This window comes from Esox lucius, chromosome 18 (assembly GCF_011004845.1).
Source record: "Esox lucius isolate fEsoLuc1 chromosome 18, fEsoLuc1.pri, whole genome shotgun sequence".
Classification (NCBI taxonomy): Eukaryota; Metazoa; Chordata; class Actinopteri; order Esociformes; family Esocidae; genus Esox; species Esox lucius.
The window spans coordinates 925108-950501 of record NC_047586.1 but is presented as its reverse complement, the minus strand read 5'-3'; the positions used below and the strand labels follow the sequence as shown (position 1 = coordinate 950501).

General features: G+C 44.0%; 1 protein-coding gene across 3 annotated transcripts in view; it reads right to left on the bottom strand.

Annotated features, from left to right (window-relative positions):
- si:dkey-71h2.2 (low density lipoprotein receptor adapter protein 1) overlaps window positions 1-25394 on the bottom strand; it is a 57147-nt gene that overhangs the window by 5037 nt on the left and 26716 nt on the right. For all 3 annotated transcript variants that reach the window (XM_013138536.4, XM_020056133.3, XM_020056134.3), the window contains 7 exons: window positions 12311-12453; window positions 10750-10862; window positions 4859-4973; window positions 4514-4586; window positions 4256-4345; window positions 3497-3618; window positions 305-339 (listed from right to left, as the gene is read on the bottom strand). In XM_013138536.4, coding sequence (XP_012993990.2) covers window positions 305-339; window positions 3497-3618; window positions 4256-4345; window positions 4514-4586; window positions 4859-4973; window positions 10750-10862; window positions 12311-12453 — 691 coding nt within the window. The remainder of the gene's footprint in view (window positions 1-304; window positions 340-3496; window positions 3619-4255; window positions 4346-4513; window positions 4587-4858; window positions 4974-10749; window positions 10863-12310; window positions 12454-25394) is intronic.

The window sequence follows — 25394 nt, the reverse complement described above, 5'->3', positions numbered from 1 at the left end:
ATTAGCAGCACGTTAGCTTAGCATGTAATTAGCAGCATGCCTGAGTGGCTCCAATGACAGACTCATTTGGCTTTGCATGTCTATGTCACAGGAAGATGCTTCACTTAAGACCAGAACAGGGTGTAGCCACTACTTACAGGGTGTAGCCACTACTTACAGGGTGTAGCCACTACTTACAGGGTGTAGCCACTACGCACAGTACATACACATGTAATATGTTGGATTTTAGTGGATACACATTACCATCAGATACAAAAATGCACAGTTTGACAGGTACATATAATACACACTGTTAAGGCTATACCTTGAGAATGCGTCATCGAAGCCATCCTCCACATCCTGTGAACAGAAAGCGGATAAGGAGACAGGTGCATGAGACAACATACTGTAGGATACTATATACGTCTCACGCAGACTCTAATATCAGGAATATTTAACAACAATATTTATTTGTCAATAGTTTTCCACAGGTTTGTGATATGCTGTATGGATTTTCTAGGTTCTCACAGACTCTTCAACATCTCAATCGGTGGAAGGAACAGAATCATATACACTGGTGTAGGAATATGTTGTTGAACTGTAAGTGGAGAAATTCTGAAAAAAGTAGCAAGAAACAGACAAGGAAAAGCAACAGAGAGAAAGAGAGAGAGAGAAAAAGGAGGAGAGATGGACTAGATGATGATGTGGTTTTAGTGAAGATATGTCCTTAGAGATGGAAAAGATCTCATCTCTGTATCTCTTCCAGCATTGACACTTTCTCCATGTTCAACTAGTACAATTCTGTTTATTTAATGATTCTTCTAGGTTTAAGTTTGAAATCAATGTCAAAGCTAGAACATGTTTTCTGCCTGTCAAGTCCTCTAAGCAGCTCTACAGGTAAACCAATAGAACAGTGCTTAAACAGTCATTTTTTTGTAGGCCTGAACTAGCTCATCTGATTCACCTAATCAAGGGTGTGATCATTTTCCCCAAATTAAAACAGTTGTGCTAGCTCCCCAAAAGTTAAAAAACATGGAAAAGGCTTCCCTCCCCTAGGAGAGGTTTAAGGACTATGGTGCCATTCACAGAAGGGCTGTCATCTATGGTGCCATTCACAGAAGGGCTGTCATCTATGGTGCCATTCACAGAAGGGCTGTCATCTATGGTGCCATTCACAGAAGGGCTGTCATCTATGGTGCCATTCACAGAAAGACTGTCATCTAGGGTGCCATTCACAGAAAGACTGTCATCTATGGTGCCATTCACAGAAGGGCTGTCATCTATGGTGCCATTCACAGAAAGACTGTCATCTATGGTGCCATTCACAGAAAGGCTGTCATCTATGGTGCCATAACATTATGACCACTGACAGGTGAAGTGAATAACACAGATAATGGCACCTGTCAGGGGGTGGGATATATTAGGTAACTTTGAACATTCTGTCCTCAAAGTTGATGTGTTAGAAGCAGGAGAAATGGGCAAGAGTAAGGATATGAGCGACTTTGACAAACTGTGATGGCTAGATGACTGGGTCAGAGCATCTCCAAATCTGCAGCCCTTGTGGGGTGTTCCTGCTCTGCAGTGCTCAGTACCTATCAAAAGTGGTCCAAGGCAGGAAAAGCAGTGAACTGGCGACAGGGTCATGGGCGGCCAAGGCTCATTGATGCGCGTGGAGAATGAAAGCTGGCCCATGTGGTCCGATCCAACAGACGAGCCACTGTAGCTCAATTTTCTGAAAAAGTTGATGCTGGTACTGATAGAAAGGTGTCAGAACACACAGTGCATCGCAGTTTGTTGCTTATGGGGCTGCGTAGCCACAGACCAGTCAGGGTGCCCATGCTGACCCCTGTCCACTGCTGAAAGGACCTACAATGGGCACTAGAGCATCAGAACTGGACCACGGAGCAATGGAAGAAGGTGGCCTGGTCTGATGAATCATGTTTCCTTGGATGGTTGGGTGCGTGTCCGTTGCTTACCTGGAGAACACATGGTACCAGGATGCACTATGGGAAGAAGGCATGCTGGCGGAGGCAGCTTTGGGCAATGTTCTCCTGGGAAACCTTGGGTCCTGCCATTCATGTGGATGTTACTTTGACACGTACCACCTACCTGAGCAAGGAAACGGTATTCCCTGATGGCATTGGTCTCTTTCAGCAGGATAATGCACCATGCCACAAAGCGAAAATGGTTCAGGAATGTTTTGAGGAACACAAATTCAAGGTGTTGATTTGGCCTCCAAATTCTCCAGATCTCAATCCAATCTAGCATCTGTGGGATGTGCTGGACAAACAGGTCCGATCCATGGAGGCCCCACCTGCAACTTACAGGACTTGAAGGATCTGCTGCTAACGTCTTGGTACCAGATACCACAGCACACCTTCAGAGGTTTAGTGGAGTCCATGCCTCGACGGGTCAGGGCTGTTTTGGCGGCAAAAGGGGGACCTACACAAGATTAGGCAGGTGGTCATAATGTTATGGCTGATTGGTGTATGGAAGCATTTAAAGGAGAACGCTGCCACGCAGTGGTGATTAAATGCCAACACACAGAGCTAGAACCACCAACCTAAATAAATTTTGTGATTATGGCCTTTATATTGGGGAGAAGATCGAGACACGTGTCCTCTGACCCGAGTCTCCCCTCTGAGCCGTGTCTCCCCTCTGATCTTATCGCACTGCTTGCTTTACCTGGAATTATTTCCCTGTGCCCACTAGCTGGTGGAGAGCACACTCACCTGCCAACAACCAGAGCTGAGCGGGCAGGAGCCTGATACACCACCAGGTGTCACTAGAGTGCATCTAGACACGGCAGGTCTGTCTAGCATCCACCCGTCTCCTCTGGGCAGTGAGGCCAAACAGTGCTGCCCTAAGCTGCCCTAAGATGCCCTAAACTGCTTTCTGCAGTGACACAGCAGTGAAGCGAGGCAGTGCCATCCACCATCACCATCCACAATCCCCATCCACCATCACCATCCACAATCCCCATCCACAATCCCCATCCACAATCCCCATCCACCATCACCATCCACCATCACCATCCACAATCCCCATCCACCATCACCATCCACCATCACCATCCACAATCCCCATCCACCATCCCCATCCACCATCCCCATCCACCATCCCCATCCACCATCCCCATCCACATCCACCATCACCATCCACCATCACCATCCACCATCACCATCCACCATCACCATCCACCATCCCCATCCACCATCACCATCCACAATCCCCATCCACCATCCCCATCCACCATCCCCATCCACCATCACCATCCACCATCACCATCCACCATCACCATCCACCATCCACCATCACCATCCACCATCACCATCCACCATCACCATCCACAATCCTTAGCAACATCTTTGAGGAGGTAGAGGTATAGTCGGCATATGACATGGTGTCTTGGTCAAAGGTAGTGTACTTCAACATGCATCTATGCTTGAGTCATACTGGGCTCGGTGATGAGGCTGGCTAGACCAATCAGAGGCCTGAAAGCCAAATCCTGACCTACCCAGGAGTCGTGTTTGATTGGTCGTCTCAGGCTGGGTTTGTTGCGTGGCGACGGTGAGCTGAAGGACATGGAGAAGAACGGCTGTCTCACATTCTCCTCCTTCACCAGGGGCTTTTCTGAGTCTAACGAAGAGGAGGAAAGAGTGGAGGTCAGGGGGAGGAGGGATGAAGAGGAGTGGAGGGAAAATGGCAATAGATGAGAGAGAAACAGAGAGAGAGAAAGAGTGAGAGAGAGGATGATAGAGATACAAGAAGAGAGAGAAGAGGGGAGGAATAAATCAAAGGGCAGTGGATAAGAAGGGATAAAGAAGCAAATATTTTTTGTCCCTTTAGACAGGATAGACCAATGAAAGTCCACAGGGCACCTCCATCAAACCACACTGAACTGAATCCTTCAACTACAGAGTCCTGTCTCCCTGGGAACTGGCAGGAGAGAGTAGAGGAGCTAAATTAACTCTTAACCACCATCACCTGCTGTGCAATGTGTGTGTTTTAAAGAGGTTCCAAGTCTGCAGTATCCACTGAACTAAACAGTACATACAGAAACACACTAAATTAACCTGAGAGAGAGATGACCTACCTGAGAGAGAGATGACCTACCTGAGAGAGAGATGACCTACCTGAGAGAGCGATGACCTACCTGAGAGAGCGATGACCTACCTGAGAGAGCGATGACCTACCTGAGAGAGCGATGACCTACCTGAGACAGAGATGACCTACCTGAGACAGAGATGACCTACCTGAGACAGAGATGACCTACCTGAGACAGGTTGTGTGTGTGTGGCTGTCGTCTCTGTTTGTCCATCACTGACTGAACACGAGCAACACATCCTGGTCTTTTTACTCTTATCTGAGGATGGAGAGGAAAAAAGTTTCAGACTCAAGAAACTTAAAGTTCAAAGAAAATAATCTTGGAAAGTATGACTCGTTTTTTTGTGCCAACCTTTCCAGTAAAAAAATACCAGTGAAATAAAATTATACTCTTTTGACTTTCTGCTGTTGTGGACGTAGTAGTTACCTTCTTGAGCAATCTCCCACAGGTCCAGAGCTACTTTGAAGGCCTGGGCCACTGTCAGAGTTACAGCCTGAGCCTGTAAACAACAGGAGTTTCATGTAACACAATTGGACTGTGATTGCTAGTAGCTACCATTAGATGGAGCCACATAACATCTTTCCTTTTAATGCCACACTTGCTTAATTAACAGTTGCCTGATGTCTTATAGGGCAGCACGAATTACGTTCTGCTTTATCAGAGTTTTATTTCTGATATTCAACAGTGATCATCCTTGTCAAACAGTGACGGAGTGTAAATACTTAAGAAAAATCTCTTGTGAAAATGTTGACAGTTTTGACCTGCACTTACAATCTTCTTCTTGTGGCAGAGGAAGGCATGACACTCTAGCGTCTCGTTGAACTGACTCTGAGAAACGTAGGCAAACACCTTGTCCTGAGTTTTATCTGCCGTACAGTAGGAAATTCTACAAGCATAAAAAGACAGATTAAAAACAGACGACTACACAAACTAGCCAAACAAATCCGAATTGGCTGCCGAAGAAACCAATTTGTGTAGGTACATTTATTGCCCATTTGGACAAACTGCATAACATCTAATGTATCAAAGAGTTGCTGTGGTAACCGAATGTGTTATCCTGGTGACGTAGAACCTGCCACTCCACCTCGATGTGCCATCTTCCATCCATCACAGCGCGGATAGAGAAAATATTATGATCCTCTGTTAATAACTACTCTCATCATCTTCGTCTGTTGCATATGAATGAGCAGGATGCCAATGCCAGCCGGGTGTGAAGGGGACGTAATGAATATCAGGTCACCGATCACAGACGGCAGCCAAAATGAGGCTGGGTCCAGAATGGCACCCTATTCCTTACAACTGTACCACCTAATGGAAAACAACAAATGAGAATCTAAATGCATATAGAAAGATAAGAACAGAGCAGAATAGATCAGAATATCAACGTATGTAACAGATTAGAACTGATCAATAAAAATAGTTTTCCAGACATGCAGATGATCCCCTACAGCAGAGGACAGAGAGCATCCATGTCTACAGGAAGATACAGGAGAGGGAGATCAAACTTGCAATTGGACACACACACACACACGTTCAGGCAACAAATATAAATAGCTGCGTGCAGAAAGTCGGAGACAGTGGCCAGTGGAGGGACTCTGTTCTATTCTGGAGTTATAGAGGCCAGTGGAGGGACTCTGTTCCATTCTGGAGTTATAGAGTCCAGTAGAGGGACTCTGTTCTATTCTGGAGTTATAGAGGCCAGTGGAGGGACTCTGTTCTATTCTGGAGTTATAGAGGCCAGTGGAGGGACTCTGTTCTATTCTGGAGTAATAGAGGCTTTTTCAGAAGCTAAATAATAACCTACAGAGAGTTAGAGTAATCAATGTCTTCCACAGGTCTCTTCCTGTCCTTTGCTCAAGAAAATGCAATTAGTGTCTACACCCTGTGCAATCACACACACACAGACCAGATCTGTGATGTGTGTGTGAGTTTGGTGGATGAGAAGGAGGGAGGAAGGGAGAGATAACCTATGAGACTCAGCTTGCATTGTGTGTGTGTTTATAGGTGTAGGTGTGTGTGTGCTTGTGTCTGTGTTTATGTAGGTGTGTGTCTCCACTTCAAAAGGCTAACAAGCTAAACAAGCCATTAACTCCTGTACGAAACAACAAGCTGTGCTAAGACTCTCTCAGATCTCCTCTCAGATGGAAAAGTGTTGTTGGCTGAGAAGCTGAGGCGCTGCGTGACCCAAATAGCAAAGCCCAAGACACCCAACTATTTCATACTATATTCCTCTACGAAACTAGATTAATCAACAAGCCTCCGCTTACTGTTTATATTCAGGGCCTCATTGTAAAATGAAACAAAGTTGGAAGCAGCGGCCTGAATGAATAAACATATTCATAAATACATAGATAGATAAATAAATAAATGGATGGATGTTTCAACAACATGTGGGGAAGACTTGTGTTTATTGCTTCACATGTATGCATTCTGTGTGTATGTGAGAAGTCTTTCCGTGTTTGTCTGAGAGGTCTATCGGTGTGTGTGTCTGTGTGTGAGTGAGAGGTCTGTTGGTGTGTGTGTGTGTGAGAAGTCTGTGTGTGTGTGTGTGTGTGTGTGTGTGTGAGGGTTGAGTGTGTAAAATATGTAAATTCTTTAACCCAATTATATAACCCACCAGGGGTCTGGTCACAGTCCCCAAGCCTGGAACAGAAGCCAGGAAACATGAATTGTCTTCCATTACTGGTAACTCAAGCAAGTAGTAAAATCAGATAAATAAAAATGTATAAAACTTGGACTCGGGTGGCACAGAGTTCTGGACCACTGCCTCTCCTCTTCTGCAAAACCTCTGTCCTCTGGTTTTCTTTGCTGTTTCCATAGATTTAATGCCAGAAAATACTCTACACTTTAAACATTAATAAAATAAAAATGTTCATAACTAAATGTTTATTCAAACAACATAATATACCTAAAGGACCCATAACATTGTTCTTACAGTACAATATAAATAAAGAACCCATAATACTATTCTTACAGTACAATATAAATAAAGAAACCATAATATTATTCTTACAGTACAATATAAATAAAGAACCCATAATATTATTCTTACAGAACAATGTAAATAAAGAACCCATAATATTATTCTTACAGAACAATGTAAATAAAGAACCCATAATATTATTCTTGCAGAACAATGTAAATAAAGAATCCATAATATTATTCTTACAGAACAATGTAAATAAAGAACCCATAATATTATTCTTGCAGAACAATGTAAATAAAGAACCCATATTATTATTCTTGCAGAACAATGTAAATAAAGAACCCATAATATTATAATCTGGCTCCTGAATTAGCCTGGGGATCCGTGGATGGGGGTGTGATTAACTCTGGGTTTGGGGGTCCTCAATATGATTGCTCTGCCTCGTTGCACTCAGACGGTTTCTTGTGTCGGCTTGGGATCGAGGGAGCCCCAGGCATTCCTTCCCAAGTGGAAGGATCTTAGATTTTACTTTTTTTCCATTTTCCATTTGCCCATGACAATGTAAATAAATGTTTCACAGGCTAATTAAGCCTTTAAATTGATTGACACTGATTTGAGAGAAAGACAGGGAGAGGACAGGAGAGAGAGGACAGGAGAGGAGAGAGGACAGGAGAGAGAGGACAGGAGAGGAGAGAGGACAGGAGAGAGGACAGGAGAGGAGAGAGGACAGGAGAGAGAGGGCAGGAGAGGAGAGGAGAGGGGACAGGAGAGAGAGGACAGGAGAGAGAGGACAGGAGAGGAGAGAGGATAAGACAGAAGGAGAATAGGAGGAAGGATAAGAGAGGGAGAGGGTAGGAGAAAGATAGGAGGAGAGGGGTGAGGGAGGAGAGGAGACAGAGGAGAGAGAGAAAAGGAAAAAGGGAAAAGAGGAGAGAGGGAGGAGAGGGAAGGAGATGAGTAGAGAGGAAATGGGCCTGTGTAGTGTGTAGCTTGCAGGGTTGCGGGTTTGATTCCCACAGGGGGACGATACAAAAGTATGTAGAGTAAATGAATCCTCTTACTGCTGTCAGGCCAAAGCCAGGGGAGCCTGCTAAATGATTTAAATGCAAAAGGAGAGAGGGAGGGGAGAGGGAGGGGAGAGGGAGGGGAGAGAATATCAACAAACTGAAATGTTTATTGACAGGTCTGAGGTTTCCATCTCCCCTCAGCCCTCATCATCTGTTACATCTTTGCCACAGCCTCAGTGTTGGTTTAACATCCCTTGTTCAACTTGGCCTTAGGTAATTCACACACAGCCTAATTAAGACACACACACTTAGAAAAACAATTATGCACACACTAATTGAGAAAACACACAATGTAATAGTCGTTTACACATCCTGTCAACCCAGTGGCTGGCAACAGGCAATTGAGACAATTGCTTGGAAAATATTTTTCAATCACTGCAAATTCTCCAAAAAAGTTGAAATTAGACATATATATATATATATATGGCCAAAAGTATGTGGACACCCCTACCCAAAGGATTCATCCACACCCATGGCTCACAGGTGCATAAAAACCAACACAGAGCCATGAAATCTCCACAGACAAATGTTGGCAGTACAATGGGCCGTTCTGAAGGGCTCATTGACTTTAAACATGGCACTGTCATTGAATGCCACCTTTGCCATAAGACAGTTTGTGAAATGTCTGCCCTACTACATGTTCCCCAGTCAAGTGGAAGCGTCTAGAAGCAACCTCAGCCCAGCCACGAAGTGGTAGACCACGCAAACTCACAGAACAGGACCGCCGAGGGCTGGAGGGCATAGAAATCGCCTATCATCTGTTGCATCACTTACAAACTGCCTCCGGAAGCAACATCAGCATCACAAAAAGGGTTTCCCAGGCCGAACAGTTGGATGCGATGCCCAAAAATCTCATATAGGCGCAATGGTCAGTTGTCCACATACTTTTGGCCCTGTAGTGTATCGGTTGTCCACATACTTTTGGCCCTGTAGTGTATCGGTTGTCCACATACTTTTGGCCCTGTAGTGTATCGGTTGTCCACATACTTTTGGCCCTGTAGTGTATCGGTTGTCCACATACTTTTGGCCCTGTAGTGTCTCTGCTACAAAGACCCTCGACTCATTTCATATCTAATATCCCTTATTTTCAAACCTGCGGGGGTTTGAGGAGATTAAACGGTTTGAGGAAGTGAGGGGGTTTAAAGAGCTGGGGTAGATATAAGGAGAGGGGCTGGAGAGGGGGAGATGAGATTAAGGAGGTGGGGAGGAGAGGATGATAAAAAGAAGAGAGATGAAAGAGGAGGATGATGGCCCTGGCCTGTGGTCTGCTACAGCTGATAAGATAGATCAGCAGGGTGTGTAGTCTGAAAACACATACACACACATACACACACACACACACACATACACACACACACACACACACACACACTTTACCCCACCGACCCCAGAGGTGACAGGATGATCACAGCCATAAGAACATAGGACTGGATTACAATGATACTGACCACACACACAGACATAAACACATGCACGCACTCATGCACGCCCGCACACACACACACACACACACACACACACACACACACACAACACAGTTCAGACCAGATGTATTAGACAGCCAGGTAAAAGTTCTACGACCTAATAACTATCAGGCAGAACAATGAGCAGCAGCGTCAATACCAGGGGTATTCAGCATTCATCTATTCCAGGGGTATTCAGCATTCATCTATACCAGGGGTATTCACCATCTATACCAGGGGTATTCAACATCTATACCAGGGGTATTCAACATCTATACCAGGGGTATTCAACATCTATACCAGGGGTATTCAACATCTATACCAGGGGTATTCAACATCTATACCAGGGGTATTCAACTTCTATACCAGGGGTATTCAACATCTATACCAGGGGTATTCAACTTCTATACCAGGGGTATTCAACATCTATACCAGGGGTATTCAACATCTATACCAGGGGTATTCAACTTCTATACCAGGGGTATTCAACTTCTATACCGGGGGTATTCAACTTCTATACCGGGGGTATTCAACTTCTATACCAGGGGTATTCAACATCTATACCAGGGGTATTCAACATCTATACCAGGGGTATTCAACTTCTATACCAGGGGTATTCAACTTCTATACCAGGGGTATTCAACTTCTATAACAGGGGTATTCAACATCTATACCAGGGGTATTCAACATCTATACCAGGGGTATTCAACATCAAGGCTACACGTTTAGCTTGTTTAGACTATCTATCTATACTATTATTTTATTTGTCAAGTGTTTTAATAGAAAAAGTGAATATAGTCACATGAAGCAAAATAATTTCGAAGAAAACTGACAGTGACTGCAGCTGCCATTAATAGTTTTCAGGATAATTCTGTCATGTGTTTTCTTGTTATTATTAAATAACAGTTATTGTGTTCAGTTAGTGTTCAGTTATTGTGTTCATTTTGACATGCAAAGACCCAAACAGTGCTCCATACACAAGGAAAGTTGAAAACAATGATGTGACATAACCTGCAATCAATCAATTAATATTGAGACGTTCTTTATGATGTCATCAGTACCCTGTATATTGAGACATTCTTTATGATGCCATTATGATGTCATTATTACCTGTATGTTGAGACATTCTTTATGATGCCATTATGATGTCATTATTACCTGTATGTTGAGACATTCTTTATGATGCCATTATGATGTCATCAGTACCTGTATATTGAGACGTTTTCAACAAGGTCCTGTGTCTCTGTGTCCGTGATGATTATGCCTTTAGGGGAGATTGTCAGGGTCACCTTCTGGAACTTCTTAGCACTGGCCCGGGCCTTGTGACAGCACACAACAGAGAACTGTCATTACTGAACACGGATACCACACAATGGACACATCTGAAGTGCAAGCCCATCATTTGTGAAGGAGGTGAATAAAAGAGAGATAAGAACTAAGGGAGTAGAGAGGAGTAGAGGACTGACTGGAGTGGAGGAGAAGAAGAGGACTGACTGGAGTGGAGGAGAAAAGAGGAGGACTGAGGGGAGTGGAGGAGAAAATAGAGGAGGACTGAGGGGAGTGGAGGAGAGAAGAGGAGGACTGAGGGGAGTGGCGGAGAGAAGAGGAGGACAGAGGAGAGTACAGGAGAGAAGAGGAGGATTGTGGATAGCAGAGAGGTGTTATCAAAACATAAAAAAGGCCAATACATGGTTGGCTTTTACAGAAGAACAAAATGTGCAATGAAATACCAAAGTCCACCAACATGTTGGGATTCCTCTTCCTTTCTGGATCTTCTTACTGTTCTAAATGCATTGTTTGTTTATAACAGCACATCTACAGGCTGCATCTAGGCACACTGGTATCTAACGACAGCTCACAGGTGTGGTCTATTGACCAGATACCACGCTCACTTGTGCCTTATTGACCAGATACCACGCCCTCTTGAGCCTTATTGACCAGATACCACGCCCTCTTGTGCCTTATTGACCAGATACCACGCCCCTTGTGCCTTATTGACCAGATACCACGCCCCTTGTGCCTTATTGCTAACATAAAGGATGTTTAGAATATACGAGGATTCCTACTGGGTAGTGGATTTGGCTTTGAAGATAAACAGGTAGTGTCCTAAAGCATGCCCTATGTTAAATTGTAGTGAACTATTTTGACCAGAGTGCTAGGGCTGGGTAGTAGGGCACCATGTAGGTAAGAGGGTGTCATTTGGGAGGCCAACGCCAAGAAATAAGTAGCGTAATAATCCTATTCAGAATGCCTGGTTTCCAAGGGAACGGGAGACAATTGACTTGGGTGTATTTTTTTCTTCTGCAGGAAATCAATTCAGTTTTAATCCATCTACTACTGCTGGGTGTGGGCTTCATTGACAAGTGTGACTGGTTGGGAGTGGTTGTGTTGTTGCGTGCATCTTATCGAGACGCTAAACATACTCAAATCAACACATGAACATCAGCGCCAGGACTTTACATCACAGGAACTAGATTGGATTCAGTTTTTAAGGGAGACAAAATAGAGCTTTTTTGGCCACAAACCCCGGGCGTGGATTTGGTGTGAAAAGAGGTATGGTCAAGCAGAATAAAACCCCCACCTATGTTCCCTCTGAGCTGGATGTGTGAATGAGCAGCTCTGCCGAGCAGAACGCCAGCCCAAGCAGACACACAATATAAAAGTTCACTGAGTTTGCACTGTATAACAAATACGCATGTTCTCCACCTCTTCACAAGGAAACGCCTCAGAGTTGTTATTTTAACCTCAATGAAACCCCCTGACTCACCGTGGCGACGATCCGGCGAATAGCGGCAGAGGCCATGTCCTCCCCTTTGGGCTGTCCCACCAGGGTCATGCCGAGGTATTTCACCTGAAACACCATCCCCTCCAATAGGGTCTCTTTGGTGTCCGTCCAGTTCTCTGGTAGCTCTGATTGGACAGAAAACACAACATGTGAATTAGTAAATGTTTGGAGGACAGGTCATTGACACTCATACCCTGGGACCTTCATACCCTGGGACCTTCATACCCTGGGACCTTCATACCCTGGGACCTTCATACCCTGGGACATCTACTGACGGACTGACTGACTGACTGAATGTTGGAACATGGAATGAACCACATCACCATATTAAAGCTGAATTTAAATTGCAAATGAATTGAATGAGTCATTACATCCAGACTACATCAGCTGTTACATCCAGTGTTAAAGATACATTTTGTGGTGTCAAACTGACATTAAAAGGTTGTCAACTGAACCAGCAGAGCCTGTAGGAGTGCAGCATCATTGAGAGGCTGTGCATTGGAGTTCCATGAAGGCTGAGCCATCTGTCACAGAGCTACACACCAGCTGTTTGGGAGGAGAGAACGAACAACGCCTCTCTCCCTCCCTCACTCCCCACCTTCTTCGCTCCCCGCCTCCCTCCCTCTCCTCCTCCTTCTCTCCCCACCTCCCTCCGCCTCTGCCTCCCCCCGCTCTTTGTCTCCCCACCTTCTTCTCTCCCTGCCTCCCCAGTGGGGGGAGAACAGTGCATTTCTGAAAGAACAGAGAAGGTGAGAAATAAACAACATATAAAGACACCAATGTTTCCACTTCTCATCCCTTGGGGATCTAACTGGCTCAAAGGCCAAACTGCTTCCCACACACCTTAACCCCTTCCCAGCCTGAAGCAGAACACAGATGGATCCACTTCACACCAGAGAGAAAACGCTGACACTACAAAACTGTAGGCCCCCCCTTCTCTCTCTCTCCCTCCTTCCATCTGTACCTCCATCCTCCCATCTCTCCCTCCATCCTCCCATCTCTCCCTCCATCCTCCCATCTCTCCCTCCATCCTCCCATCTCTCCCTCCATCCTTCCATCTTTCCCTCCCACCATTTCTGGTTCTCTCTCAGTCTCCTTCTCCCTCGTTCATCTTTATAGTCTCTCTCCTTCTGACCCCCCTCTCTTCCTCTCCCCTCCTCCCCCCTCCTCCCCTCTCTTCCTCCCCCCTCCTCCCCTCTCTCTCACCACACCTCTATCGACCGTGTGACTGGGTTTGGGATCATATCTGTGTCAGGCTAAAGTACATTAAGCTGCAGTTGAAAAACTACATTATTTAGCAGTGCTTCTGTTTACTGTTGATGCCGGGGGCTATTCATATACATCCCTAAACGATTTGGGGTGCTGACACCTGTTAAATATTTCAGAACTGTGTTGTCATCATTGAGTGTGTATTTGTATGTGTGTGTGTGTGTGTGTGTGTGTATGTGTATGATACACACATTTCCAAGAACTAGTTGTCCCCATTTTGAAAAAGGCAACTTTCCTTTTTAACTTTTACGTTAACATTTACAGGGATTTGGGTACGCAGCCACATACCCAACAAACTGACACCTTTCTATCAGATCCAGCATGAACGTTTTCAGCTATTTGAGCTACAGTAGCTCGTCTGTTGGATCGGACCTCACGGGCCAGCCTTCACTCCCCACGTGCATCAATGAGCCTAGGCTGCCAATGACCCTGTCGCCGGTTCACCGCTTTTCCTTCCTTGGACCACTTTTGATAGGTACCAAATTGTGATGGCTAGACGACTGGGTCAGAGCATCTCCAAAACTGCAGCCCTTCTGGGATGTTCCCAGTCAGCAGTTTTGGAGATGCTCTGACCCAGTCGTCTAGCCATCACAATTTGGTACCTATCAAAAGCTGTCCAAGGAAGGAAAAGCGGCGACAAGTCAAAGTCACTCAGATCCATTTTTTCTGCTTCTAACACATCAACTTTGAGGACAGAATGTTCACGTGCTGCCTAATATATCCCACCCACTGACAGGTGCCATGATAACGAGATTATCAGTGTTATTCACTTCACCTGTCAGTGGTCATAATGTTATGGCTGATGGGTGTATCAGTGTTATTCACTTCACCTGTCAGTGGTCATAATGTTATGGCTGATGGGTGTATCAGTGTTATTCACTTCACCTGTCAGTGGTCATAATGTTATGGCTGATGGGTGTATCAGTGTTATTCACTTCACCTGTCAGTGGTCATAATGTTATGGCTGATGGGTGTATCAGTGTTATTCACTTCACCTGTCACTGGTCATAATGTTATGGCTAATGGGTGTATCAGTGTTATTCACTTCACCTGTCAGTGGTCATAATCTTATGGCTGATCAGTGTTATTCACTTCACCTGTCGGTGGTCATAATGTTATGGCTGATCAGTGTGTGTGTATATACAAACCTGATTCCAAAAAAGTTGGACACTGTACAATTGTGAATAAAAACAGAATGCATTGATGTGGAAGTTTCAAATGTCAATATTTTATTCAGAATACAAAATAGATGACATATCAAATGTTTAAACTGAGAAAATGTATCACTTTAAGGGAAAAATAAGTTGATTTAAAATTTCATGGCATCAACACATCTCAGAAAAGTTGGGATAAGGCCATGTTTACCACTGTGTGGCATCCCCTCTTCTTTTTATAACAGACTGTAAACGTCTGGGGACTGAGGAGACAAGTTGCTCAAGTTTATGAATAGGAATGTTGTCCCAATCTTGTCTAATACAGGCTTTTAGTTGCTCAACTTTCTTAGGTCTTCTTTGTTGCACCTTCCTCTTTATGATGCAAAAATGTTTTCAATGTGTAAAAGATCTGGACTGCAGGCTGGCCATTTCAGTACCCGGATCCTTCTTCTATGCAGCCATGACATTGTAATTGATGCAGTATGTGGTCTGGCATTGTCATGTTGGAAAATGCAAGGTCTTCCCTGAAAGAGACGACTTCTGGATGGGAGCATATGTTGTTCTAGAACTTGGATATAACTGTCAGCATTGATGGTGCCTTTCCAGATGTGTAGGCTGCCCATGCCACACGCACTCATGCAACCCCATACCATCAGAGATGCAGGCTTCTGAACTGAGCGCTGATAACAACTTGGGTTGTACTTGTCCTCTTTAGTCCGGATGACATGGCGTCCCAGTTTTCCAAAATGAACTTCAAATTTTGATTCGTCTGACCACAGAACACTTTTCCACAGTCCATTTTAAATGATCCTTGGCCCAGAGAAAACGCCTGCGCTTCTGGATCCTGTTTAAATATGGCTACTTTTTTGACCTATAGAGTTTTAGCCGGCAACGGTGAATGGCACGGTGAATTGTGTTTACCGACAATGTTTTCTGGAAGTATTCCTGAGCCCATGTTGTGATTTCCATTACAGTATCATTCCTGTATGTGATGCAGTGCCGTCTGAGGGCCCGAAGATCACGGGCATCCAGTATGGTTTTCCGGCCTTGACCCTTACGCACAGAGATTGTTCCAGATTCTCTGAATCTTTGGATGATATTATGCATTGTAGATGAAGATAACTTCAAACCCTTTGCAATTTTTCTCTGAGAAACTCCTTTCTGATATTGCTCCACTAATTTTCGCTGCAGCATTGGGGGAATTGGTGATCCTCTGCCCATCTTGACCTCTGAGAGACACTGCCACTCTGAGAGGCTCTTTTTATACCCAATCATGTTGCCAATTGACATAATAAGTTGCAAATTGGTCCTCCAGCTGTTCTTTATCTGTACATTTAACTTTTCCGGCCTCTTATTGCTACCTGTGACAACTGCGACCTCTGCTGGTTCACCTCCCCCTGCAGCGGGTGGGCTCCAGCGGTCGACGTCACCGGCTTTCTGACACCACCGTCTCATCATACATTTCACCTGTGTCCCGTTTAGTGCACCTGTTCCTCATCATCGCTATTACCCCCGGTATATATGTTCCCTCTGCTCCCCCTGTCTTTGTGTGTGATTGTCTCTACCGACAAAGAGCTGTGCTACGCTTCGTCAAACATATATAGTATATTTCTTTTGGATACCATTAAAATATCCTTCCACCACGCCTTCTCCTGCTCCTCCTTGTTCATCTAAACCCCGAAGCCGTGACACTACCTGCCCCAACTTTTTTGGAATGTGTAGCTCTCATGAAATCCAAAATGAGCCAATATTTGGCATGACATTACAAAATGTCTATCTATATTCTATTGTGAATTAAATATAAGTTTGAGATTTGTAAATTATTCCATTCCTTTTTTACTCACAATTTGTACAGTTTCACAACTTTTTTGTACACACACACACACACCTATGTATATATAACTTGGACTTTGTTTTCCTATTCTACAAGGATCCCTTTTTCTGAATTGAGTTTACTTTTAACCAGCTGCAAGGAACAAAACAATGAAGTGAAAGAGGTCAGGTAAGTTTACTGGACCTTTAGGTTTTTTCAGTAAAAGCTTTTTGTACAAAAGTGTTCAAGGTCAATATCCAATTCCTCTCTGCTCTCTGTCTTTGAGCTCTGGTCCATCTCCCATTAGACTCCAACCCTGAAATCTGTAAGTTGTCAATAGTGTTCACCAAAGTGAAACATTGTAGAAGGTTTTCCACGACATAGTGACCTCTACACTCTAGACACTCCACCACATAGTGACCTCTACACTCTAGACACTCCACCACATAGTGACCTCTACACTCTAGACACTCCACCACATAGTGACCTCAACACTATAGACACTCCACCACAGTGACCTCAACACTATAGACACTCCACCACAGTGACCTCTACACTCTAGACACTCCACCACATAGTGACCTCTATACTCCAGACACTCCAACACATAGTGACCTCTACACTCCAGACACTCCAACACAGTGACCTCTACACTCTAGACACTCCACCACATAGTGACCTCTACACTCTAGACACTCCACCACATAGTGACCTCTGCACTATAGACACTCCACCACAGTGACCTCTGCACTATAGACACTCCACCACAGTGACCTCTACACTCTAGACACTCCACCACATAGTGACCTCTATACTCCAGACACTCCAACACATAGTGACCTCTACACTCCAGACACTCCAACACAGTGACCTCTACACTCTAGACACTCCAACACATAGTGACCTCTACACTCTAGACACTCCACCACATAGTGACCTCTACACTCTAGACACTCCACCACATAGTGACCTCTACACTCTAGACACTCCACCACATAGTGACCTCTACACTCTAGACACTCCACCACATAGTGACCTCTACACTCTAGACACTCCACCACATAGTGACCTCTACACTCTAGACACTCCACCACATAGTGACCTCTACACTCTAGACACTCCATCACATAGTGACCTCTACACTCCAGACACTCCATCACATAGTGACCTCTACACTCCAGACACTCCAACACAGTGACCTCTACACTCTAGACACTCCACCACATAGTGACCTCTACACTCCAGACACTCCACCACAGTGACCTCTACACTCCAGACACTCCATCACATAGTGACCTCTACACTCCAGACACTCCACCACAGTGACCTCTACACTCTAGACACTCCACCACATAGTGACCTCTACACTCTAGACACGCCAACACATAGTGACCTCTACACTCTGGACACTCCACCACATAGTGACCTCTACACTCTAGACACGCCAACACAGTGACCTCTACACTCTAGACACTGGTTGGTATGTTCTCAATATATTCTAAATTTCAAAAATAAGGCGTTATGGTTGGGTTTAGGCTTCAGGGTTTAGGATTTAGGGTTAGGTTTAACCTGTGTGTAACTACTGAACTGCAGCAGGGTGGGACTGATAAGAAAACAGACAGGAGCAAGGAATGAAGAGAAACTAATTGGATTTCCACATGTTGAACTGAACAGCAGCAAGCAGATGAAACCCCAAAAAGCGCAAACTGACACATTGGCACTCACGAACAGACACACACAGACAGACACACAGACACAGACACACACACACACACAGGATCCAGCAGGGAGGCACATGAAGGATACACAGTTTAATGGAGGAGGAATATTAAGGTTTAGTTTGATTAATATTTATACTGAGGGCACTGAATATTTCACAGAATACTTTGATACTGGTGTCAGCACGCGTGTGTGTGCATCAGTGTTCAAGGATTAGATTTTGTGTGTGTGTGTGTGTGTGTGTGTATGAAAGAGACAGTCAGAGAGGGACTGGGTACAATATGATGTCTTTGTAGTGACAGTAGATTAACAACAGACTTTAAAGACATCTGTATTAAATAAACTCTGCGTGAACCTCAAAGGCTGGGTCCCTAAAAGGCTGGGTCCCTAAAAGGCTGGGTCCCTAAAAGGCTGGGTCCCTAAAAGGCTGGGTCCCTAAAAGGCAGGGACCCTTGAAGGCAGGGACCCTCGAAGGCAGGGACCCTTGAAGGCAGGGACCCTTGAAGGCAGGGACCCTTGAAGGCAGGGACCCTTGAAGGCAGGGACCCTACAACTTCTGAATTCATTACTTCACGATTGTGATGGCCATTCGAGGTTTATTACCGTTCTTCTAGCAGCAGGATATTAAGCTAGCAGTGCTAACTAAAATTTTATTTTTCAAAATAAAAGCCATAATTGAAATAAATAAGGTAATATAGTTAACAATCTAGTCTGTGCGTTTAACGTCCGTTCCAATGTTATTCTTGTCTGTTCTTTTTCTCAGACCAGATTGTTAACTATATTGCCTTATACATTTCAATGATTGGCGTTTAATGTTATTGTTACAATCCTGGGGCTCTAGCAGTCAAGGGTGGATGGTACAGAAATCCGTAACATAAAAGTTGTGCAAATTAGTGTAGTGTAAATGAACAGGGAGAACAAATGACACAGACAACCAAAGCTACTGTCAAACATAAAACATTTATTATAAACACACGGTAAAGGTGTTAGGGAAAAGGGGCTGAGCTGGATCCAAGAAATGAAATAATACAGTCCAAACACCCCTAAACTGAACTTGCCTGCCTCAAGAACCGCTCAGCTGACTACTGACCAATACAAAAATATTGAGAGAATCGTGGAATCCACCAGAAATAGTCGCAATACTGTATAACCGTTAGTTAAGGCTTACTATAACGTAGCTACAGAATGTTGTAGCCAGCTAGGTTTTTGTCTATCCTGACCCAAAAAGCATGCCCAGATACATGCTTCCAAATTCCACAAGAAATAGTTGCACTACAACCGTAAACAGTTTTATTGAGGCCCTCAATTAAAGATCCAGAATATCTCCATTCTCCCTGGATTCAAACTCAGGTCTCCCACATGAGTGGCACTGTCTTTAATCACTACGCCAAGGTGCTACACACTTTACTAGTCACTAGACACCATTTAGCATTGTGTTAAACGTTTCTTATTAAGTTTACCTCCACCACAAATAGCGTCTTTGAACTATGGCTTTTGCCACTGGCCGTTTTAACAGCTTATTAGCCAGTAATAGGTTTACTAGTATCTACTGACTTCCTAGGAATAGTCATAAGAATTTAGCAATTTCTAGAGAGACTGAAGATGGACTTTTCTCTGCCAAAGCTATTTCATTTCATGGCACAAAATTTCTTTTTTTCTTTCAATCGTGAATGACATTGATACAATAACTATAGGTGATAAATGACTTTCTTGTCAAGTGAAAAGACGAGAGAATCGTGGAAACCCCAACTCTTACCATAAGGATTGGACCGTAGAGGAATGGAGTAAGGTCATCTCTGACAAGTCAAATTCTCAGCTTTGCCCAACACCTGGTCGTCTAATGGTTTGACGGAGACCTGGAGAGGCCTACAAGCTACAGTGTCTCACACCCATGGATCACCCATGGATCGGTGATGATCTGGGGATGCTTCAGCAAGGCTGGAATTGGGAAGATTTGTCTTTGTGAAGGATGCATGAATCAAGCCAAGTACAAGGTTATCCTGGAAGAACACCTGCTTCCTTCTGTTCTGACAATGTTCCCCAACTCTAAGAATAGTTTTTTTCCAGCAGGACAGTGCTCAATGCCACACAGCCAGGTCAATCAAGGTATGGATGGAGGACCGCCAGATCAAGACCATGTCATGGCCAGCCCAATCTCCAGACCTGAACCCCATTTAAAACCTCTGGAATTTGATCAAGAGGAAGATGGTTGGTCACAAGCCATCAAACAAAGCCGAACTACTTGAATTTTTGTGCCTGGAGTAGCATAAAGACACCCAACAGCAATGTGACAGACTGGTGGAGAGCATGCCAAGACATGAAAGCTGTGATTATTCCACAAAATATTGATTTCTGAACTCTTCCTAAGTTAAAACATTAGTATTTTGTTGTTGGAAAATGAACATGAATTAGTTCTTTGCATAATTTGACCAGTTGTTATTTTCTAAAATTAAAAACTCTAAATGGGATTATTTTTAGTATTCACTTTGGTATTTCTGTAGGTAGTGTATCCCTGGTAGCTACCTCACTACGAGAGAACGACTTGACCTGAGAAACAGTATATTGTATAGAGATAACAACATATCAGAACAAGGATAGATACAGAGACAGAAATACAGAGAGAAAGAGAGACAGAGAGACAGTGATACAGAGAGAAAGAGACACAGAAATACAGAGAGACACAGAAAGTTAAAAAGCCTGATATAGTACAGTTCAGAGCTGCAGTACATCAGAACCGGGATGCTTTCATTTCGCTCAGTGTCTCCATCGGAATGAACAAAGCCTGTCTCTGCTTGAAAGAGAATTGAAAACTCTACACTATAGTTTTGATGTACGGTTTTCATTTTCTAAAGCAAAGGACTTTTCCCATTGTTAATTCACTATCAGCTGTGTCAGGCATAATGCTGAGCAGCTAGTGAACACACACACACACACTTGTCTTTCTGTCCTTGTGTAACCAAATCTTAACCTAACTAGCAGACAGATACAGAAACTCACACACTGACAGACTCACTGCAGCTTAGACAACTAGACCACACCAGGCCGCAAAGTTGGTCTGTGTCCGATATGGAAATTCCATGTTTCCACATGGACGCAGGATTCATTCCAGTGCACTGCCATACTCTACCTGGACATCTGTATCTGTTTCCGGTTGCTGTGGTTTGTTGTCAGGAGAGAAGAGAGACATGGCCCCCAAATAGTGAACCTTTCAGCTCAACTGTGATATTGCAGTTACCCATCATTCTTTCCATTCTCTTGGAGGGATTCCTCACCATTCCCAGCGAAAGAAAGAGATAAAGAGAGGATTCCCCCTCAAGGCAAATTCCTGACACTAGTGATCATTCTCTGTGCCTTCATCCCTGATCTACTTTTTGTCCATGTGCTGTCCTAGATTCCCCCTCATCCGCAGGTCTACAGCAGACAGGTTTGAATAGAAAAAGGAAATCAGTTTATTTGGAATTCGGAAAGGGACGTGACTTTCAGTCTCCATTGAGTGGTAGATACTCAAACAGACATGGTCTTGTTGATTTCAGCAGGAATTAGTAAACTAAATTCTCAATTTAGAGTTTTTTCTGCCTGTCTCAATCAGACTTTTTAACTCTCTGTGTCCCTGTATTTCTGTCTCTCTGTCTCTCTTTCGCTCTGTATCACTGTCTCTCTGTCTCTCTCTCTCTGTCTCTCTGTATTTCTGTCTCTCTTACTCTCTGTATTTCTGTCTCTCTGTATTTCTATCTCTCTGTATCTCAGTGTCTATCCTTGTTCTGATCTGTTTTAATATCTCAATACAGTAACTCTTTCTAAGGTCAAGTCGTTCTCTCGTATCAGTCCGTATAGCTCTCTCATTAGATTTTTCTCTGTATCAGTATCTCTTTTGTCTGTAATCTCTCTTTGTCGCTGTCTCTTGGTCTGTGTTTCTATCTCGATATCTCTAAATCTCTGCCTCTAGCTGCAGCGGTATAGGGATATATGAGAGGAGACAAACAGGGAAATGTTTTCTGCAGAAGAACAAATGATTGCAATTAACATGTTCAGCCTGAGCAATTAACTTGTTGTTAACAATGACCAAGTGCCTCCAACACGTGCCATTTTTTGTTTGTGTTTGCATGTGCCTTTGTGCATGTGTGTTTCTATATGCTCTTGTGCATGCGTATTTGCGTGTCTGTACTTGTGCGTGTATGTGTCTGTACTTGTGCGTGTATCAATGTCATTCACGAATGGCTAATAAGCTCTTAAAACATTCATATAGGTCCCAGATGGTGGAGGAAAACGTAATAAGATATTTTACTCAGTTTAACACAATGGTTAATGGTGTCTAGAGAAATATTCCAAATTGGCGTGATGTTAATGCGTGACAGAGTTATATAATGTCAAGAGGCTATACCAACACTCAGCAGATGTATAACTGGGTGGTGTAGTGGTTAAAGATATAACCATTCACGTGGGCAATTCGAATCTTGGGAGGGTAACAACGACCAATGTTTTTATTGTGGTCCTGCTGAACTAGGCTTGCCTGGTTTGTTGTTTCCAGAGCGGTATTTGTTGGAAGATTTGCTGATACTTTTTATTTGTGTGCAGATCAGTCATTATTAATGACAACCAAGTCAATGGTGAATACCGTCATTATTAATGTCAACCAAGTCAATGGAGAATACCGTCATTATTAATGTCAACCAAGTCAATGGTGAATACCGTCATTATTAATGTCAACCAAGTCAATGGTGAATACCGTCATTATTAATGTCAACCAAGTCAATGGTGAATACCGTCATTATTAATGTCAACCAAGTCAATGGTGAATACCGTCATTATTAATGTCAACCAAGTCAAAGGTGAATACCGTCATTATTAATGTCAACCAAGTCAATTGTGAATACCGTCATTATTAGCATTATCTCTGCACCCCCTTTTTCCCCCCTTTTTTATTTTTCTAATGCATAATTTCACACTCAATCACACAAACTCACACAAAAAGATACAAAATACAGACAGACAAACACAATACTATGTAAGTGGTGCGTCGTCCCTTGCTTTTATATCCGGGAGATGTGAGGGTCCACGCTCCAGAAAAACAATCGGCACGTGGGTTGGTGCACCAGTCTCCAGTGAGTCTGTCACAATGGCCCTCATTTATCAAAAGTGCGTACACCAAATTTCCAGCGTACACCTGGCGTACACCCAAAAACACGGTGACTTTGAGATTTATCAATATGGACGTTGGCGTACGGCACTCTCAAATCCTATGCCAGCTCAGGAGGTGGTGTACGCACGTTTTGAGTTAGTGCGGAAATGCGCAGAAAAAAACGCACTGACAAACTAAAAGATATGATATAAAAAAACAACAACATAATTACAAACTTCTGTGTTTATTTTTGTGCAACATGGACTTCAATGTTTAATTTGTGTGACTTTACCAAAGCATTTGATTTATATGTATTCCTTCAGATGCGAGCCTGTGCGCTTTACATGACGTTTCAGGGTTAGGCCCGGCAGTTGCGCACGGACTGGGTTCAGTAATAAAAGGCTTTTAATGACCAAAATATAATTCAGACTGACAAAATAATAAAAATGACAGTCTTCTTCTTTTAAATAATAATAATAATAATAGAAATAATAATAATGACATTCTTCTTCAAAATAACAATAAACGTAATTAATAATAAATATCATAAAATAATAAGACGAATATTACAAATTGTCATGCAATTATTAATGTGAATGAATGGTACTCCACATCACATCATCATCTTTTATTCCGCTTTTTAAACTGCCAAATAAAACAATTTTATTTCTTTCTACCTCACCAGCTTGCCTTTATTTCCCTGGTTTTGTAATCCCCTGTCACAAGAAGTGCCTGACTAGAACCACCAGAAAGCTCTCATACGGAGACAGCACCAGACCATGGATATGTCTGGGGGTGCAGTCTACGCCAATGAAGATTACGCTGAAAAGAATGAAGCAAATAGAAGGCATCTATGAAACTCCAGACTGGAAGAAACAGAGTGTTGCATCGACACCACAACCTGATATCTTAGGTATGATGGACACACACACCAACAAACAAACAAACCCATTCTAATGTCTTTCGCACCCATACAGCAGAGTTCAGCACCCATCCACTCCAACTGTGCTGTTAACCTTAACTACTATTAGTCGACTGGCAGTCGGGGACAGTGTCTCTGGGATGGCAGGCCGGGGTGGTGGTCCCTCTTTTTAAGAAGGGGGACCGGAGGGTGTGTTCCAACTATAGGGGGATCACACTTCTCAGCCCCCCGGGAAAGTATATGCCAGGGTACTGGAGAGGAGAATACGGCCGATAACAGGAGGAACAGTGTGGTTTTCGTCCAGGCCGTGGAACACTGGACCAGCTCTATACCCTCTACGGGGTGTTGGAGGGTTCATGGGAGTTTGCCCAACCAATCCACATGTGTTTTGAGGATTTGGAGAAGGCATTTGACTGTGTCCTTCACGGCATCCTGTGGAGGGTGCTTCGGGAATATGGGGTCCTGGGTCCCTTGCTAAGGGCTGTCAGGTCCCTGTACGACCGAAGCAGGAGCTTGGTCCGCATTGCCGGCAGTAAGTCAGACTTGTTCCCTGTGCATGTTGGACTCTGGCAGGGCTGCCCTTTGTCACCGGTTCTGTTCGTAATTTTTATGGACAGAATTTCTAGGCGCAGCCAGGGTCCGGAGGGTGTCAGGTTTGGGGACCACACGATTTCGTCTCTGCTCTTTGCGGATTATGTTGTCGTGTTGGCCCCTTCAAGCCAGGACCTTCAGCATGCACTTGGACGGTTTGCAGCCGAGTGTGAAGCGGTGGGGATGAAAATCAGTACCTCCAAATCCGAGGCCATGGTCCTCAGTCGGAAAAGGGTGGCTTGCCCACTTCAGGTTGGTGGAGAGTGCCTGCCTCAAGTGGAGGAGTTTAAGTATCTAGGGGTCTTGTTCACGAGTGAGGGAAGGATGGAACGGGAGATTGACAGACGGATCGGTGCAGCTTCTGCAGTAATGCGGTCGATGTAACGGTCTGTCGTGGTAAAGAAAGATTTACCGGTCAATCGCCTTCCTGGGGAGGTGTTCCGGCCACGTCCCTCCGGTAGGAGACCCCTGGGAAGACC